We start from the raw sequence: 18,485 nt of genomic DNA on the forward strand, positions 1-18,485 counted from the left end.
CTCTTTCAGTTGGACTAAGTTCCCTCGCCGCCATTAAGCTGGACCTATGCTACACGATTTTCCCCCATATGTTTTTATCTTTTTTATTACTTTACTGTTTGGAAATAGAATAATCAAAGCCTGCAGTCAGGACAGGAAGTGTGGAGAACAACTAAAAGAATATAATTCCTACAGAACGTGGTACAGTTATGTCTCCTGTACTAAAGTTACTGAAAATGTTCCTCAGTGACAGGTTTGTGCTTCTTCCTGTGACTGATAGTGATAATGTAGTCTTAAAGGAGTGAAAGAGGCCCTGTTTAGTGTCTGATCAGCTTCCTCCAACAAACGTGGAATCCAATCAACTCTGTCCTTATTTACTGTAATCAAGTCATTGTTTAATATCTAATCTTTCATTTCTCTGTTTCTCCACAGATGAACACTCTCTGTGTTACCTCTACACTGTCCAGTCTAAAAGCTCTTCAGACAGAGTCTCTGAGTTCAGTGCAGTGACTCTGCTGGATGACAGACAGATTGACTCCTACAGCAGTACAGACGGGGTCAGGACTCCTAAACAGGACTGGATGAAGGAGATGAAGGAGAGTGAGTGGACAGCAGGCGCTGATCAGCTGAAGTACGATGGACAACAGTTAAACAAGATCCTCAACATACAAATGAAGGCCTTCAGACACGATGAGTCAGGTGAGAACTTTCTATTTTAATTTATTTTTTATTTTTAATTTCATGATGTTCGTGCAGAGAAAGAGAGATTCACAGTTATGTTCTGCTTAGATGATCATTCTTCATTTGAAAGATTCACTTCAGTGTCATGTTCAGAATTCAGTGAAACGCTCCACATTGAAATGGCTCCAGACTAGGATAGATCTAGTGCTGTTCTCTCTGTAAGAGTTAATCAACCGATATTCCATTAACTGATATTCCATTAACCCATATTCCATTAACCCATATTCCATTAACTGATATTCCATTAACTGATATTCCATTAACCGATATTCCATTAACTAATATTCCATTAACCCATATTCCATTAACCAATATTCCCTTAAACTAATATTCCATTAACCGATATTCCATTAACCAATATTCCATTAACCCATATTCCATTAACCCAAATTCCATTAACCAATATTCCATTAACTGATATTCCATTAACCCATATTCCATTAATCGATATTCCATTAATCCATATTCCATTAACCGATATTCCATTAACCCATATTCCATTAACCCAAATTCCATTTACCGATATTCCATTAACTGATATTCCATTAACTGATATTCCATTAACCCAAATTCCATTAACCGATATTCCATTAACCGATATTCCATTAACCCATATTCCATTAACCCATAATCCATTAACCGATATTTCATTAACCGATATTCCATTAAGGGCGGCACGGTGGCACAGTGCTGTCGCCTCACAGCAAGAAGGGCCTGGGTTCGATTCCCGGCTGGGCGACCAGGGTCATTTCTGTGTGGAGTTTGCCTGTTCTCCCCGTGTCTGCGTGGGTTTCCTCTGGGTACTCCGGTTTCCTCCCACAGTCCAAAGACATGCAGTCAGGCCAATTGGAAATGCTGAATTGCCCCTAGGTGTGAATGTGTGTGTGATTGCATATGTATGTCTGTCTGTCTGCCCTGCGATGGACTGGCGACCTGTCCAGGGTGTATCCTGCCTTCCGCCCAATGACAGCTGGGATAGGCTCCAGCACCCCACCGCGACCCAGAAGGATAAGCGGTTTAGATGATGTATGTATGTATGTATGTATGTATGATATTCCATTAACCCATATTCCATTAACTGATATTCTATTAACCGATATTCCATTAACCGATATTCCATTAACCCATATTCCATTAACCGGTATTCCATTAACCCATATTGCATTAACCAATATTCCATTAACTGATATTCCATTAACTGATATTCCATTATTTGATATTCCATTAACTGATATTCCATGGAGAAAGAAAAAGAAAAAAAAAACAGTTGAAATCAAAATACAGCTGTAGGCTTACTTTTTTTGTAGGAGACACACTAAAAATAAAAAAAAAACAAAAAAAAACATTTTTTATCAACATGCAGGGAAAATGTGTTTTATTAATTAAAATTAGCCGGTGGACACTGAGGGACATCAGTGTGTCTCGGTGCTGGATGAGTACTGGAGGCTGCCTCTTCAGATGAGCTAACCGCTACAACACAGCACTTGTCGTCTTCTCCAGGAGGTCTTTCCTCCTCAGTGGATGATGCACCATGTTAGTCTGTCAGACAAATATATTTTCACTGTTTCTGAAAAGAGAGAGAGTAGTGAGCCTTTCACTCTCACAAAGTGTGGCATTAAATAAGTACCTACTAACAAACACAAACAAAACAGTCACATTCTGTTAAAACATGAAATGTTAGAGTGTCTGATCATTTATATTGGTCTCTGTTCTTCATTTACGTTCCAGATGGTCACACTCTGCAGTGGAGAGTCGGCTGTGAGGTTGAAAAGCACTCTGGTGGTTCGCTGTCAGTGTTAAACTGCACTAGTGAATACGGCTACGATGGACAGAACTTAATCTCTTATAACTGGACCTCGAGGAGATGGTCAGCCTCAGTCAGTCAGTCTAAAGTACTGGAGGAGGAGTGGAACGCTGGACCTGTTGATCAGAGATGTGAAGACTGTGTGCACTGGATGAAGACGTATTTAAAGTACAGCACTACTGACACCAAACTGAGTGAGTGTTTATGATTGCCGTTCATTTTACTCACTGTAACTGTCTGTGTTGTTCAAAGTCAGGGAGACTGACAGGCCTTTTACATGATGTTTACTGAGAGTGGCTGTTTATTTTTAAAGAAAGTATTAAAGTGACTTTTCCCTTATATTTTCCGGTTGGTACAGATTTGTGTAGGTTTTAGAGATTAATTTAGGGCATTTTAACACCCACCCTGATTAGTGTGGACCAATCAAACTCTTTAGTTCAGTTTGTTTAGTCAGGTGTGAAAGCTCTGCCTGGACTTGGGTCTCCACCAAACAGCTGAACTATGGACCACCAACAATCACAAGTCTGCTTCCATTAGAGCCCTGGTTCAGTTCACTGCTGGGGGGAACCCATTTTTACGAAGGTCTGCACCAAACAAGAGAATTCAGCACTAATATTACAGAAAACTCCTAACTTTAGTCCTAAGTGAAGATCTGAGAGGTCAAAATAAGATTTTCACAAATTCGTATTACAGAAGCAAATCTTGTCTAAATTTAGGAAATATGTCTTGCAGAGGTTGTATTACAGAAACATCCTGACTCTGAAATCTTACCTGAAAACCTCAGTTAGGACTGAATTTAGGACAGTAGCCTCCTGAATGGACCGCACCATGAGTCAGTATGTCGACGTGTGCTGTTAGAGGTTGTGCAGCAGACACAAATTTCATCACACACCACTGAAAGCTTGTTGGCTGTCAGTGATCTGGACTGAAAAACACCATTAGATACAGAGAAAGATCTGCGTGTGTTCAAGACTGCTGGTTTTCAGTGTTCTAGGTAACGAGACCGTTCCTGTTTAGGTCACTGTTGCCGTCCCTCACATTCATCCTGCTGTTTGAAGCACTGGTGTGAGTGGTAGCTTGAACAGAAACAGTGACTGGTGTGATTAGATGTCACAGAGGAGTTCATGTCTTTTTTATTTCTTCTGTAGCTCCACCAGATGTTCATGTGTTTGTGAAGAAACCTGTAACTGACTCGACCAAGCTGACCCTGACCTGCCTGGCCACAGGCTTCTACCCCAAAGACGTGAAGATGAGTGTGAGGAAGTTCACCACTTCACTGCCTGAACATCTACTAACATCTTCAGGAGTCAGACCCAATGATGATGGAACCTACCAGCTGAGGAAGAGTGTGGAGATCCAGGAGGACGAAACAGCAGATTACAACTGTTATACGAATCACAGCTCCATCACAGAACCAGTAATTAAACAGTGGGGTAATTATATTTATGATTCTCTGCATTCTTAGCAGATTTTACGTCATTCTATGCTCTGGATTTTCACTGTTACTGTAATGGTTTCCTTTATATTACTGTAAACGCTGCTTAACAGAGTAGCAGATGTACAGAGACTAGACCAGAAATGACCTTCTCAACTGCAGTGAGCAGATCCTGATATGGGGCTTTAAAATGCTGCACACTTTAATCAGTAGATGTGGAATTATTTATAATAATGATACATTTCTCCATCAAGCCATCCTGCAACTTTGTGACTAATTCTACATAAAGGGAAATATATACATATGTATGTCATCATACAGCAACTTTTCAAATAAACCTGTTAAGTTTGGACAAAGACTCTCTAGAATTGGGACAGAAAGAAACCCTGAGTGTAGCGTTCACCCAGATCAAAGCACTTCTGGTGTGATTCTGTGACTGTAATTCAATGTGATAGAAATGATGCTGTTTGGTCAAATAGGTGTTGGGCTGTGTTGAAGGTGGCAGGTCAGTAAAGATGTATTGGGCCTCCAGGTGCTCTGCTGGGCTCTGCTAGGCCTGGATTTGACTTTGTCCAACACAGAAACTGGGAAACAAAACAACACAAAAGTTCATGCATTCTTGGAATGAAGCCGTTCTCCTCTGGACCTTCTCTGAAACACTAGTAGATTTCAGTAGCACAGTGCAGTTCAGATCAGAATAAGATAAGGAGGCCAGACATTAGATTCAGAGTCAGATCTGCTGTTACAGTTCATTTTTACATTTGAATTGAAATTTTTTTGTTTGTATTTTTTGTTATTTAAAAACGTAACTCAGATTTTTGTTCTTCATTTTCCGTCTGCAGAGCGTTCTCACTCTCAGGGTGGTCTGGGTTTGGCTGTTGGAGGAGCAGTTGCAGGTGTGATTTTGACTGTGCTGGTTGGAGTCGTCATCTTTATCCTGAGAAAGACGCAGAAAGCTGGTGAGTATAAACTGTTCATGTTCTGTAGATTCTAATCAGATTCTGTTCAAAGCAGAAAGTTTTAAATATGAACCTCCATTTAATTTGGTCAAACAAAAATAATCTTCATTTAGACAACAGTTAGTTCTGACGGCACAATCTGATTGGCTGAGAAACGTTCACATGATTGTCATATTCTGTATGTGAAATCTGGAACACTGTAACAATAATATTATTGAATTATTGAAAGTGATGAACACATTCTGAAGTGTGTTTTATTCTCATATAGCTGAAACAAAATGTACTGTTTTTAAAAATAAAAATATTAATGTGAAGTAAGACAAATGAAGATTATTATAGGAGAGCACTGCCCGCACTGCACGGAGCACTGTATCAGATTTACTGAGACGTTAATGCTGAGTGAACTTGTTTTTCATCTCTGTGCAGCTTTCAGTCACTTTTTCATCTTCATCAGTTCCTGATTTCCACTAATTAGGACAAAGATGGTCATTTCTGTTAACAGAATCAGCACCGATTCTGCTTTCCTTTTGTCTATCAGACATTCTCTCTTTCTCACCTTTTCTCTTTCTAACCTTTCAACAGCAACTATAACTGAGTCTCCTTTTTCTTTCTCAGTGATCTCTGAGCCCAAAAACCTCAAAGTTGTGAAGACCACCCCAACATCATTTGAGGTCCAGTGGGAGAGACCACCGGGGAAGATTGACAGATACATCGTCATGGTTTCACAGAGTCAGACAAATGGATCAGGAGGGTTAAGTGAGCAGATCGAGGTGCCGTCTGGGAAAAACTCTGCCCTGATTGAACCTCTGGAACCTGGGTGTTTGTACATCATCACTGTGGTTGCAGAGAAAGGCAGAACACAGAGCCGACCAGCAACTGTGGAGGCGACTACTTGTGAGTATCGATCTCTATTCTCTTTTGAGATGTTACAGGTAGGACTGATGGTGGCAGTTACAGCCTTTTTCCACAGTTTCCTGGACATTATGGAGTTTCCCTGCTGGATTCAACAACAAATCTAAACACTGTTTTCGTGAATTACGATACTGTGTTCACTGATTGAGGTAAAGGTGATTTATGTGAAATGTATTGAGATGAAAACTGTAGGAAATGTTTGATAATAAAGTGAAAACTTTCCTGGGATCATAATTAAAGCTCTTCATTTAGGCCCAAGTCCCACCTTAACAGCATGTCTTGGTGATTTGGTCGTGAGCAGAGAGGCTCTTAGAGAGACGCTGTGACTGATTCATGTTTATGACCCAGCCTCACTCTCAGACTCTCAGCCCACATGTAAACAGAGCGTCTGATATCTATTACACACTGAGCTGATAACAGCTATCAGGACTCGTCTGCATGGTTCTGTGCAGCAGGTCTTTTCAGTCTGATCTGAAACCTTGATGAGTTCAATCAGTTCTTCTCTTACCAAGCCGTGACTTTCTGAGAGAGATTCAGTCACTGGACTGAAAAAAGGCTGTGAAGTTCACTGAGTTACATCTGAAGGATCTTTCTTTAAGCATTTAGTAGCTTTAACTGAGATTTCCTCTTGAACTTCTTCACATATTTGTTTCCTGTAGGTTTGTAAATGTTTTGTTGGTTTTCTTAGTGATAATAAATGAACACATCATCTACAGAGAACACACTAAAATATGACATTTTTCTGATCGTTTTACTGCACAATATCTGTGTACTTGTTGAGTTAAACATACTGGAAAAAATAAAGCATAAAATATAAAATATGCCATAAATTCTGCACTGGCCAGGTTTTATTTTTTAAGATTCTGAATTTACCTTCACTAAACGTTCAGTAAACACTGTCTGTGTATGAAATAACCCACTACACACTGCTCCTGTGCTGACTGTGTCCAAATGTAGTAAGTAGTTTACAGCATAAGACCAACAGGAATTTCTCCAGCACTCCAGAGATCAGACACACCTGGATCCGGCCAGATATTCCAGTGTAGCTGGACACGACGCTCTGGGCCAGATTTACTAAAAGACACGTTAAGCTCAGAGACATCAAACCTGTAACAGAAGCCTCAACGCAGACGAGTGAGGCTTTAGTAGTAACAGTGATCGCAGATCCAAAGAGTTTCACAGCAGTTTGTGTAAAGAAAACAGTCAAATCATCATTCAGACAAAACCTGCACTTAATGCACTTTGATGAGTGTAAAATAAACCCACAGATGTAGGAAACACCAGATTAAAACACTGTTCACTGATATTGATTACTTCACTGTGTTGTTGCCTTCAAAGTCATAATCATATTAATCAGCAAGTTATTTATTTATTTTTTTGATTGATGCTGAAAATAAATATGTCTGCACTAAACTGCTTTTCTGTTGCTGGGCAAAAACAACAAATAAGCTGTTTCTCAGCTATTTTGTTAATAAAAATGAGCTAATTATGTAAATTCATAAACTCAAGTAATCACTGTTTTAAATCTTTTGCAACTCAAATCTTTGCAACTCGTCTAACTTTGTAATACTTTTTACATCTTAATAAAAGTTCAGGAAATCAATATTAGCGTGTTTTTCCAATGCACAGTGTGCATTTTTAGGACTATTTTAAACAGTATGTCTACAGTAAAAAGTGACACAGCAGATTTTACACAGATCTGTACAAATTCAGTGTAAAACGTTTTCTTCAGAAGTGCATTTCAAAAACACAGTGAGGTCTGGTTCTCTTTAATTCTTCCCTCAGCACTGATTAGAATACAACACCTGAAATTTCTTTGTTGTTATCAGGATAAAAATCAGGGCTCTCATTTATAAACTGAGCATAATCACATTAGTTTAATGTGATTGTGAATGTGTGTGTATTTAGACCTAATCCTGACTCTGAATGCAGAAACCCCTAGTGGTGGAGAAGTGTAATCACAGGTAAACTCGTTATGAGATACTCAGACTCCCATTAATCATCATCAATTACAGCTTAACTGACCGGATGATTGGTGACTGTTGTGTTCATACGCTGTAAAAATGCTTCATCTGTTCAGCCTAAAAAGTATAATTTAGTACCAGTAAATAAATCAGCTGAATCAAAGTGAAATAGCTCTTCAGATGAATGAAGGTGATATTTTTGTATTAAAATATTTTTGCATGTTGAAATTTAATTCTTACAAGATCATTCAGATATTAAACGTTCATATTTCTTACATATTAAATGGAAAGTTGTGTTTTCACATGTAAGAACAAACTTTTTTAGACACCACATTTCAGTTCAGCTTGTCCTCTGAGTTTAAGTTTGCTGCTTATGGCTATTTATGGGCGTGTCTTTATGTAAATGAGTGCATCAGCAGATCAGTGTAGGATTTGATAAATACGTTTTCTAGTGTGGGCTGGTAGTTTTTACACACAGATATACGTGTAAACAGATATGCTCACATTTTATTAAATGAGACCCCTGATTTTACACAATGCAGTCCATCAGTTTTAAAACAACACTTTAAAGCTTAAATTTTTTAATTAATTTAAATAAATCAACTTGTTTCTGGAAAGCAGTGCAGTGATATAGAAATTGGTGGGCTGCATTTACGCTGTTCAAGAAACGTAGTTCTTATTAATCTCTGTTTTCTTTTCTTCTTTCTCTATTTTAATGCATGTTTTATTTTATTTGTCTCTACAGCTGGGGGTTCTGACACTGACTCAGGTAATAATATTCCATATTAAACCCATTTAATATGAGTGATATTTGTAATTAATTAATGAGCGTCCACTGTAACTCAGCTGTGATGTGGCCTGACTGTGTCTGTTTCAGGAAGGAGAATCAGTGGATCAAACAGGAGCAGCACTGAAAACGTATCAGCTAACTCTGATGCTTCATCTGACTCTGGTAATGTTTCTCCTGGATGAATGTCTGAGCTCAGTTTTAGTTTTTAATAGTGATTCATTGTTTATTGCTGGTAAATATCTGTAGTATCTTTGTGAAAACACACTGTAAGAGTATCAGAGTGTGTATTTTGGAGGATCCTACAGAGTCTTTACACAGCAGAGGCATTTCAGGCGTTTGAAGGCATTTCCTCCAGAGGAACAGCAGACACTGCTAACCTCTACACGTTAAACAGAGGATCGTAAGTAGCCTGTAAATGTGAGCTAATGTGGTTGAAAACACACAGTAGAAATACAATAAATAAAGAATATCATCAAATATTTTTAAAGTAAATCTAAATGTAATAAATAGATTAGTCACCCTGACAGCTGTCCTTTGCATTAAAGTCCACAGTATTTACAGATTGATGTACTTAATTAAACATTCATATACGGTTTAAAGCATGAATAATTAAAATCCTCCAGGGGTCGAGATGGAGAAATATTTTAGAGAAGAGGAAAATCCACAGTTAAACACTTCATACTGTCTGATTATAAAACTACATCTACTGATTGGTGATGATCCCTTACTTTTTACAGTCTCAGATTAATAAACTCTACATTATACAGCTTTTACAGAATATCCAGTTCTACTCTTGACTGCCCCGCCCACTACAACCACAGGGCCACGCCCACTCACACTCACTTACAATGGACTGTGGTCCAAATGTGCCAACATTTAGCTGTAGTAATCCACACCGCTGGTGTAGAGCAGTGTTATTGATCATTTAGGCGACAGTTCATTTGAAACTCGTGATTACAAATTATGATTTTAATATACTAATAATAATGATCATCTTTCTGCTGTAGGTCAAAATAAGAGTTTATAACCTTTAACCTATAACTGTTACTTTAACCTTTATAACAGTGAGATCTCGACCCTGATAGAGTAGAAAGTCATTTTACACCCATTTCCAAACCAAAAGTTCATTCTAAAACGTGTTGTTGTCAGAGGTCAAAGCAGCCTTATGGTATTATTATAACTTTTAAATGATGTATTGATGGTGATCTATCAGTCGTTATATCTCCTGCTCTGTGTGGTCCAGTGTTAAATCTCAGTGTGTGACTGAGGCTGTAACACATATCAACAGTCTGATTGGTCACCACTCAGCTCATTTCCATAAAGCTCATCCAGAATGAGAGAGCAGAGAGAGGATGTGCGTCAGGGGTTTGATGTGTCAGTTATAGGTATCCTTTATCATTATAGCACTGCTTGACTCGTTCTGATATAAAAACCATAGAAAAGAGCGTAACGTCAGAGTTCAGGTCACATATACACTACTTAACATATCAGCACCTCAACTTAAATCACCGTCTCGCGTCTCTGGGCTTCAGTCTGATGTAATGACGTCATCCAGTCTCTCCTCCACAGGCTGGACCTGCTTCAGGAGGCTGAACAACACTGGGAGGAGTTGGAGGCCTGTCTTTTGATGCCCTCAGCTTCTTCCTATGTTTTCCCTCACTCCCATCTCCCTCTCTCCTCCCATCCCTGGTCCTCGACTGCAGGGAGCTCCTCCCCCCCCAGACCCCTGCTCAGGTCCAGTGTCAGCCCTTCCTCCTTTCCTCCTTTCCTCCCTCTTCATGCTCCCTCTCTCTCATGAGCCCATTGGCCGAATCATGAGTGCAGATGAGGGCAGCAGAGAGGAGCAGATGTCCAGCACCCAAACACCAAGCACCAATGAGAGCCAGAGTGCTGGAATGAATGGTGATGCATCTAAGAATCAATTGTTGTTGGTAATTAAATAAGTTACTTACAGAAGATCATAACACTACACGACACCTACAAAAGTTCATCATGACAGCTGACAAAGATCTACATAAACATTTATGTCAGCTGTCATGAGGCCTTATGAACTCTGCTCCTCAATAAAGTATTAGCAAATCATCATCATCCTCATCCCTTAATCTGAGGTTAGATTCACTGAAACTGATGAAGTGCTCAGATTAAAGTGAACTGAAGTTCTCATCACTTTAACCATCACTATAATAATTCTATATTATAATAATCACTGTAACTTTGCATCAACATCACTGTCAGCTACACAGCAGAGGTGCCCGATACGTCGATCACACAGTGCATGTTGGTAGATCTATCAAATTTCAGCACTTTCTTACTGCTTCTGGAGACGGCAGGTCAACGTGATTGACTGATGTGAAATGTGGCCACTGTCTCTTTATTGTGCTGCTTGTTACCATAGATACACCACAGCCCACCTAAAGCACTGTTGTGAGTTTGTTTCTCTAGCGATCTAGAACGTTTTTATTTAATGATAGTCAGTTTGTGTAGCACCATTTAGATTTTTAAGCCGTTTGCCCTGAAACTCTGAATATCAATACAGGCCATTAAAAGTTTCAAAGCTCTTAAAGAGGACGAGGCCAGCCTGATCTCTTTTTCTTTCTTTTTTTTCAGTGATTTTACTCACATGAGTGGATAATTAGCATTAGTCATGTTGATTTAATCCACTGTAACATGTTCACATGTATGTATCGCGTGTTTATTGTATTCATTAATATAAAAATGTGGCCTGAAAACTACAAACATTGAGGAGACTCACTGGTGCAGACCTACAGCACCATCTGCTGGACAAATGTTCAGCTGAGCTGCTTTAACTGAGCTGTAGGTTTATCAGATTAAAGCTATTTACTTCAACAAAACGTGTTTCTACAGTAAAAACACCATATGACATTAGAATAAACATAAATACAGCAGTCAGTGGTCAGATTACTTCCTCAGATGGTCTAATACTTTTGTACAGTGTTAGACTGTTTTAGTGACAGTCCTGCATTAAGAATAAAGACCACTCAGTTTATCTCCTAGTTCTGATGTAAACCTTGTTCCTGACTCAGCTCACAGAAAGGTGTGTAGCTGTGCTCTAGCAGAGCGAACTGTGATCAGTCTCAGCTCTCAGAACTTTAGCTGTAGTGTTTTTCTGATCAGATCATTTCCAGTGATGTAGCCGGATCAGCTCAGACATATGTAAACTTCATTTTTTTCCTTTTAGTTTGTTTTTGTCTTTTATTAATTATATTTTTATGTATTTTGTTTGTTTTTTGTTTATTGTGTTTGTGTGTTCAAGCATACTGTTACATATACTGCATATGAAGTTAGCAGATATGATTTTCAGTTATATTGTTATACCGATACTTTACTGTAAAATATGTGAATATTTCATGATGAACGAAAGATTGAAACATTTCAAAATCTAAATCTTTACAGTAACTTACATGTTATGGTCATTTTGGCCTTCTCCTGTGAAGTTACTGTTGTTTTGATGATGCATGGTTTTGTTTGTTTGTTTGTTTTTTGAGTTACTCAACTGGGTAACACTTTTTTGGTTTTGTATTAAGGTTAATGTATTTTTAATCTGCACAGGATATCTAAGCTTGAACTTTAACTGCAGCACTGCCTTCACACTAAATCCGCCTCTCTGTGCTGTGTTTGGGGGTTTTATATGGTGCGTATTTGTCTGTAAATGAAGCTGAAATGACTGATTTGTTTTTATATAAGTGTTTTTATTGTGTTTCTATCTGAGATCAAGCTAAACTCAGTGTTATTGGTCTTTAATGTCAGTGCAGACCAAAGTGTCCTGATCTGGACAGTTAGGTAACCAGAACTCTCTGGTTTATGAAACAGAAATAAAACAACTGAGAGATCACAGGAAAATATCAGCAATGTGTGCAAAACAGGTTTCGATGTACTGTTTTAATGTATTTCTAAACTCCATTTGTACATATAAGAGCAAATAAAGTCAAAATAAATGAATCTACTTGACTCTTTTTGATCATTTTCTACACACTTTTAAAACCCTGAGGAAAAACAGCACAGATCATCATGCTGGTTTAAACTGGTTTATGCTGGTCTAGTGTTCATCTAGATGGTCACCCAGCTTGGTCATGATGGTGGACCAGCATATCAGCATCCAAACAGACATATGCTGGTTTTGCTGGTGACCATCCATGCCGGTCTCTGCTGGTTTTTTCTAGGAGGATTATGTTTGTATTAATAACAGGTTTTTTATGACAGCTAATTTAACATTAAAGCTGCACTATGAAAGATTGTTTGGTAAAATTGAAAGATAGTGTGTGTGAGAGGTTTGATAGTGAATGTGAGAGGGTTTGATAGTGAATGTGAGAGGGTTTGATAGTGAGTGTGGGAGGGTTTGATAGTGAGTGTGAGAGGGTTTGATAGTGAGTGTGGGAGGGTTTGATAGTGAGTGTGGGAGGGTTTGATAGTGAGTGTGAGAGGGTTTGATAGTGAGTGTGGGAGGGTTTGATAGTGAGTGTGGGAGGGTTTGATAGTGAGTGTGAGAGGGTTTGATAGTGAGTGTGAGGAGTTTGATAGTGAGTGTGAGAGGGTTTGATAGTGAGTGTGAGAGAGTTTGATAGTGAATGTGATAGAGTTTGACAGTGAGTGAGAGGGTTTGATAGTGAATGTGAGACAGTTTGATAGTGAGTGTGAGAGGGTTTGATAGTGAGTATGAGACAGTTTGATAGTGAGTGTGAGAGGGTTTGATAGTGTGTGTGAGAGGGTTTGATAGTGAGTGTGAGGAGTTTGATAGTGAGTGTGAGAGGGTTTGATAGTGAGTATGAGACAGTTTGATAGTGAGTGTGAGAGGGTTTGATAGTGAGTGTGAGAGGGTTTGATAGTGAGTGTGAGGAGTTTGATAGTGAGTGTGAGAAAGTTTGATAGTGAGTGTGAGAGGGTTTGATAGTGAGTGTGAGAGAGTTTGATAGTAAATGTGATAGAGTTTGACAGTGAGTGAGAGGGTTTGATAGTGAATGTGAGACAGTTTGATAGTGAGTGTGAGAGGGTTTGATAGTGATTGTGAGAGAGTTTGATAGTGAGTGAGAGAGTTTGATGGTAAGTGTGAGAGAGTTTGATAGTGAGTGTGAGAGGGTTTGATAGTGAGTGTGAGAGGGTTTGATAGTGAGTGTGAGAGTTTGATAGTGAGTGTGAGGGTTTGATAGTGAGTGTGAGAGGGTTTGATAGTGAGTATGAGACAGTTTGATAGTGAGTGTGAGAGGGTTTGATAGTGAGTGTGAGAGGGTTTGATAGTGAGTGTGAGGAGTTTGATAGTGAGTGTGAGAGGGTTTGATAGTGAGTATGAGACAGTTTGATAGTGAGTGTGAGAGGGTTTGATAGTGAGTGTGAGAGGGTTTGATAGTGAGTGTGAGGAGTTTGATAGTGAGTGTGAGAAAGTTTGATAGTGAGTGTGAGAGGGTTTGATAGTGAGTGTGAGAGAGTTTGATAGTAAATGTGATAGAGTTTGACAGTGAGTGAGAGGGTTTGATAGTGAATGTGAGACAGTTTGATAGTGAGTGTGAGAGGGTTTGATAGTGATTGTGAGAGAGTTTGATAGTGAGTGAGAGAGTTTGATGGTAAGTGTGAGAGAGTTTGATAGTGAGTGTGAGAGGGTTTGATAGTGAGTGTGAGAGGGTTTGATAGTGAGTGTGAGAGGTTTCATAGTGAGTGTGAGAGTTTGATAGTGAGTGTGAGGGTTTGATTGTCAGTGTGAGAGAGTTTGATGGTTAGTGTGAGAGAGTTTGATGGTGAGTGTGAGAGAGTTTGATACTGAATGTGAGAAAGTTTGATAGTGAGTGTGAGAGAGTTTGATACTGAGTGTAAGAGGGTTTAATAGTGAGTGTGATTGGGTTTGATGGTGAGTGTGAGAGAGTTTGAAACTGAGTGTGAGAGAGTCTGATAATGAGTGTGAGAGAGTTTGGTAACACTTTCTTTGAAGGGTGTCTACATAACACATTCATATCACCTTACATAAACACTTCATAACATGTTCATGAATGCTTAAATCAACATTCATAAACTATACATGTTTTACATGATATTAATATGGACTACTATGTCATTTTACCGAAAGATGTTTTTCAAAATAAAAGTCCTCATTTTACTGATTATTTTCAGCGAAACTCCTCTTTTCTGGACTGTCAGCATAAAATCAAGGCTACATTAAGTCCTGTGTTTTAGACCATTTATTCCTAAAACTCTCAGGGTCTTGTGTGGAGAATTTTTTGTCAGAGGACCCGCACAGCTTTCTGGTCACCGTGGGGTCTATCTGACCTTGCTTCTGGGTTGGAGAATCAGCCCGTTTTAAGTCCACATACGTGAGCTACGGTTTGCATGCATGCAGTCTGCAAGCACATAAAGACCGGCGCCACACAGTTTGTTAGTTCTGGCTTCGTCAGCGCTCAAAACAATTATAAGTCATAATTATAAATGATATCATCCACAGTCTTCCTCTAAACCCTAATACAAAGACATGAGTTTGGAAACACTATTGCTGAGTCTGACTCTATTTCTTTCTTGCTGCCATCTCCTCTCTTTTTCCCACAGCCTTCTTCTCTTTTACCCTCCATCTTCTTCTCCCTAGTCCACCTCCCCTAACCCATCAACACTGGGAAAACTGTGATTGACATTCTGGAAAATGTGTTTATATTTATCTTTGCTGCTCAGTTCTCTTAGCTGTACTGTATGTACCTCAGTACTGCAGCACCTGACTGTATCTGTACTCATCTCCCACTGCACACCCTTTTACTTGGAGATTGTTTGTAAGCCATCTATTTTATGTCTCTATTTCATGTTTATATATAATACACCTTTTTCTATATTTATTCTATTGGATTCAATTTTAATGTTGATGCCTGCTACTTTGTGAATAAAGGTTCTGATTCTGATTCTGATTGTGCTGTAGGGAGCTTGATTATGTACAGTGTTTTTGGAACAATATGCACTCAAAAGCTAATCAAATTTGTATCAAATAAAATCAAGTTTCAAGTTTCAAGTTTATTTGTCATTTGCACAACATGTCAGGACATTTATGCATTGAAATGCTTGTGGTGATAATCACTCTACAGAAAGTAAATAAGTAAAGATAAAATTACAAGAAAAACTAACTGAAATATATTAAATATACACAAAATATAGAGAACATACAGATAAAAATATACACAAATATAGAGAAATGTACACAAATATACAGGCCATAAACATTTTAAAGTGACTAAGTGACTGTTATTGTTCTTAAAGTGGCTTAGTGTTAAGGTTTTATTGTCCATATCAGAGATATGATATAATAATAATGCTGACAGAGTGACTGAGTGAGATGATAACTGGTGAAGGACCCACAGCCTCACAGCTTGTTCAGAAGCCTGACAGCCTGTGGATAGAGACTGTTCATTAACCGGGTTGTTCTAGCCTGTATGCTACGAAATCTCCTGCCTGATGTCAGGATGGTGAACAGGCTGTGTGCTGGGTGACGCTGTCTGACCGGATCTGTCTGATCTTCCTGAGGCAGCGGGACTGACAGATGTCCTGTAAGGCTGGTAGTCTGTTGCCTATGATGGCTTCTGCCATCCTCACCACTCCTTTAAGGGCCTTGCGGTCACAGGCGGTGCAGCTGCTGTACCAGACAGTGATGCAGCCTGTGAGGATGCTCTCTATGATGCATCTGTAGAAGTTGGTGAGGATCTGAGGAGGCAGACCAAACTTCCTGAGCCTGCGCAGAAAGAAGAGACGCTGCCGGGGAGATCTCACGATACTTGACACGATACGGCCAGCCTGATAGTCCCCTGAAGGTCATATCTGGCCTTCTTGTAGCTAGCCGGGTCACCAGTGTTGTAGGCAGCAGCCCGAGCTCTTAGTTTCGCTCGAACCTCAGCATTGATCCAGGGTTTCTGGTTGGGAAATGTTCTGACATTGATTTTTGGTACAATGTCTTCAGTGCATTTATTGATGTAGCTTGTGATGGAGTCAGTGTATTCATTGATGCCTGTGCCAGCCGCGTCACGGAACATCTTCCAGTCTGTGGATTCAAAGCAGTCCTGAAGTGTGAAGATGGCCTCCTCACTCCATTGATAGACTGATCTGAGAACTGGTTTCGCCTGTTTAAGTCTTTGTTTGTATGTGGGCAGGAGAAGAATGGAGGTGTGATCAGCTTTGCCGAAGGCAGGGCGGGGGAGGTGTTTGTAACTGTCCTTGATTGCGGTGTAGCAGTGGTCGAGTCTGTTCACCTCGGGTGGGAAATTTAACGTGCTGGTAGTATTTGGGCAGAACCTTCTTCAGGTTTGCCCTGTTAAAATCCCCAACCACAATAAAAACAGCCTCAGAGTGAACGTTCTCAAGTCCATTAATGGTCTCGTACAAAACTTCCAAAGCACGAGACTTATCTGCCTGAGGTGGGATGTAGACTGTGGTGAGGATGACTGAGCTGAAGTCCCTGGGCAAACAAAAGGGTCGAACTTTGACTGTTATGAGTTCAATGTCTAGAGAGCAGTGACTGGCTAGAACCGCTACATCTGTTCCCCATCGAGAGTTCACCATAACACATACCCTGCCGCCTCTGCCCTTGCCAGAGTCCAGAGTTCTGTCCTGGCAGGAGTCTGTCAATCATACTGAATGATCCCAAAAGCGGTATGTGCAAAAAAACAAAGAAACAGCACAATAAAACACAAGAGTTTGTACAATAAAAAACCTGTAGAGTTTACCCAGAGCGGCCATTCTACGGCGCACCGGAACCTTTTTTTTTAATGAAATGAACCTTTTAAGCCAACTGTGGCTGAACACATCGGAATTATACCTCCGCATTTAACCCATCCATGCAGTGAAACACCACACACACACTAGGGGACAGTGCGCACACTTGCCCAGAGCGGTGGGCAGCCCTATCCACAGCACCCGGGGAGCAGTTGGGGGGTTAGGTGCCTTGCTCAAGGGTACTTCAGTCATGTACTGTCAGCCAAGGGGATCGAACCGGCGACCTTCCGGTCACAAGGCTGGTTCCCTAACCTCCAGCCCACGCCATTGCAGGTTTACCAGGGGTATTATATTGTGTAGGAGGTGCTTCAGTGTGTACAGTCTGTAGTGACGCAAAGTGGTGAACACGTTAAACACATTTTGACATTATTTCCAAGAATCAATAAATGTTCAGCAGTGTCGTGTCCATGACTGAACCACCCTCTGTGCAACACTGAACTGCTGTTATGTGTGGTTGTCATGGTTACTGGTTCCTGTGGTCACCTGTATGGTGCTCCTGCTCTGCTCCAATGTTAGTGGGCTGGGTTTAGACAGTCTTTAGTGTTTGTACCATTTATCAGTATTTGCTTAGAACATGTTCTACACGTCTGCAAGAACCGTAAGCAGGAATTATCCTTCACTGTGTACAGCTGTGCATACACACACTTCATAAACATTTAAACACTATGATAATAAATCCGACATGTAAATGAGATCTGCTTGTGCTCATTTACATAAATAAACGCCCCCAAATGTCTATATATGGTAAACAAATTCCCTTCAAAAGCCCCCAGTAGCCTATGAGGCTTATATAAAGCACCTAAATGTTAACTTCTCACACGTAAAAATACAATCTTACATTTAATGTGTAAGAATTAAATATGAATATTTAACACATAAATACATTTTTGCTTATATACAGAAATGATTTAACACTAATTAATTAATGCTGGAGTGTATTTCCTACAGGCAGAGTTGAATTTGAGTGTTAGAGGATGATTTATTTACATTTGATATTTTACAGTTTGTTTAGTTCTGCCTGTATCTACTTATATTTTATTTACAGTGTTTCATTATTTTTCATTGAATTTCTGGTTTAAAACGTGGATTAAAAGTTAAAACAACTGCACACATTCTTAAAAAAGATGGTTCTTCAAGGGTTCTTTAGTAAAGAAAA

At 39.6% G+C, this 18,485-nt stretch overlaps 1 protein-coding gene across 1 annotated transcript in view; it reads left to right on the top strand.

Moving 5' to 3' along the window:
- LOC118803482 (H-2 class I histocompatibility antigen, alpha chain-like) overlaps window positions 1–4,968 on the top strand; it is a 17,220-nt gene extending 12,252 nt beyond the window's left edge. Inside the window, exons 2-5 of the mRNA XM_036563975.1 lie at window positions 412–678; window positions 2,449–2,718; window positions 3,673–3,957; window positions 4,802–4,968. Of these exons, the coding sequence (XP_036419868.1) occupies window positions 412–678; window positions 2,449–2,718; window positions 3,673–3,957; window positions 4,802–4,953 (974 nt within the window). The 3' untranslated portion in view covers window positions 4,954–4,968. The remainder of the gene's footprint in view (window positions 1–411; window positions 679–2,448; window positions 2,719–3,672; window positions 3,958–4,801) is intronic.
- The last annotated feature ends 13,517 nt before the right edge of the window (window positions 4,969–18,485 follow it).

Source organism: Colossoma macropomum, unplaced genomic scaffold (genome assembly GCF_904425465.1).
Source record: "Colossoma macropomum unplaced genomic scaffold, Colossoma_macropomum, whole genome shotgun sequence".
In the NCBI taxonomy this organism is placed as follows: Eukaryota; Metazoa; Chordata; class Actinopteri; order Characiformes; family Serrasalmidae; genus Colossoma; species Colossoma macropomum.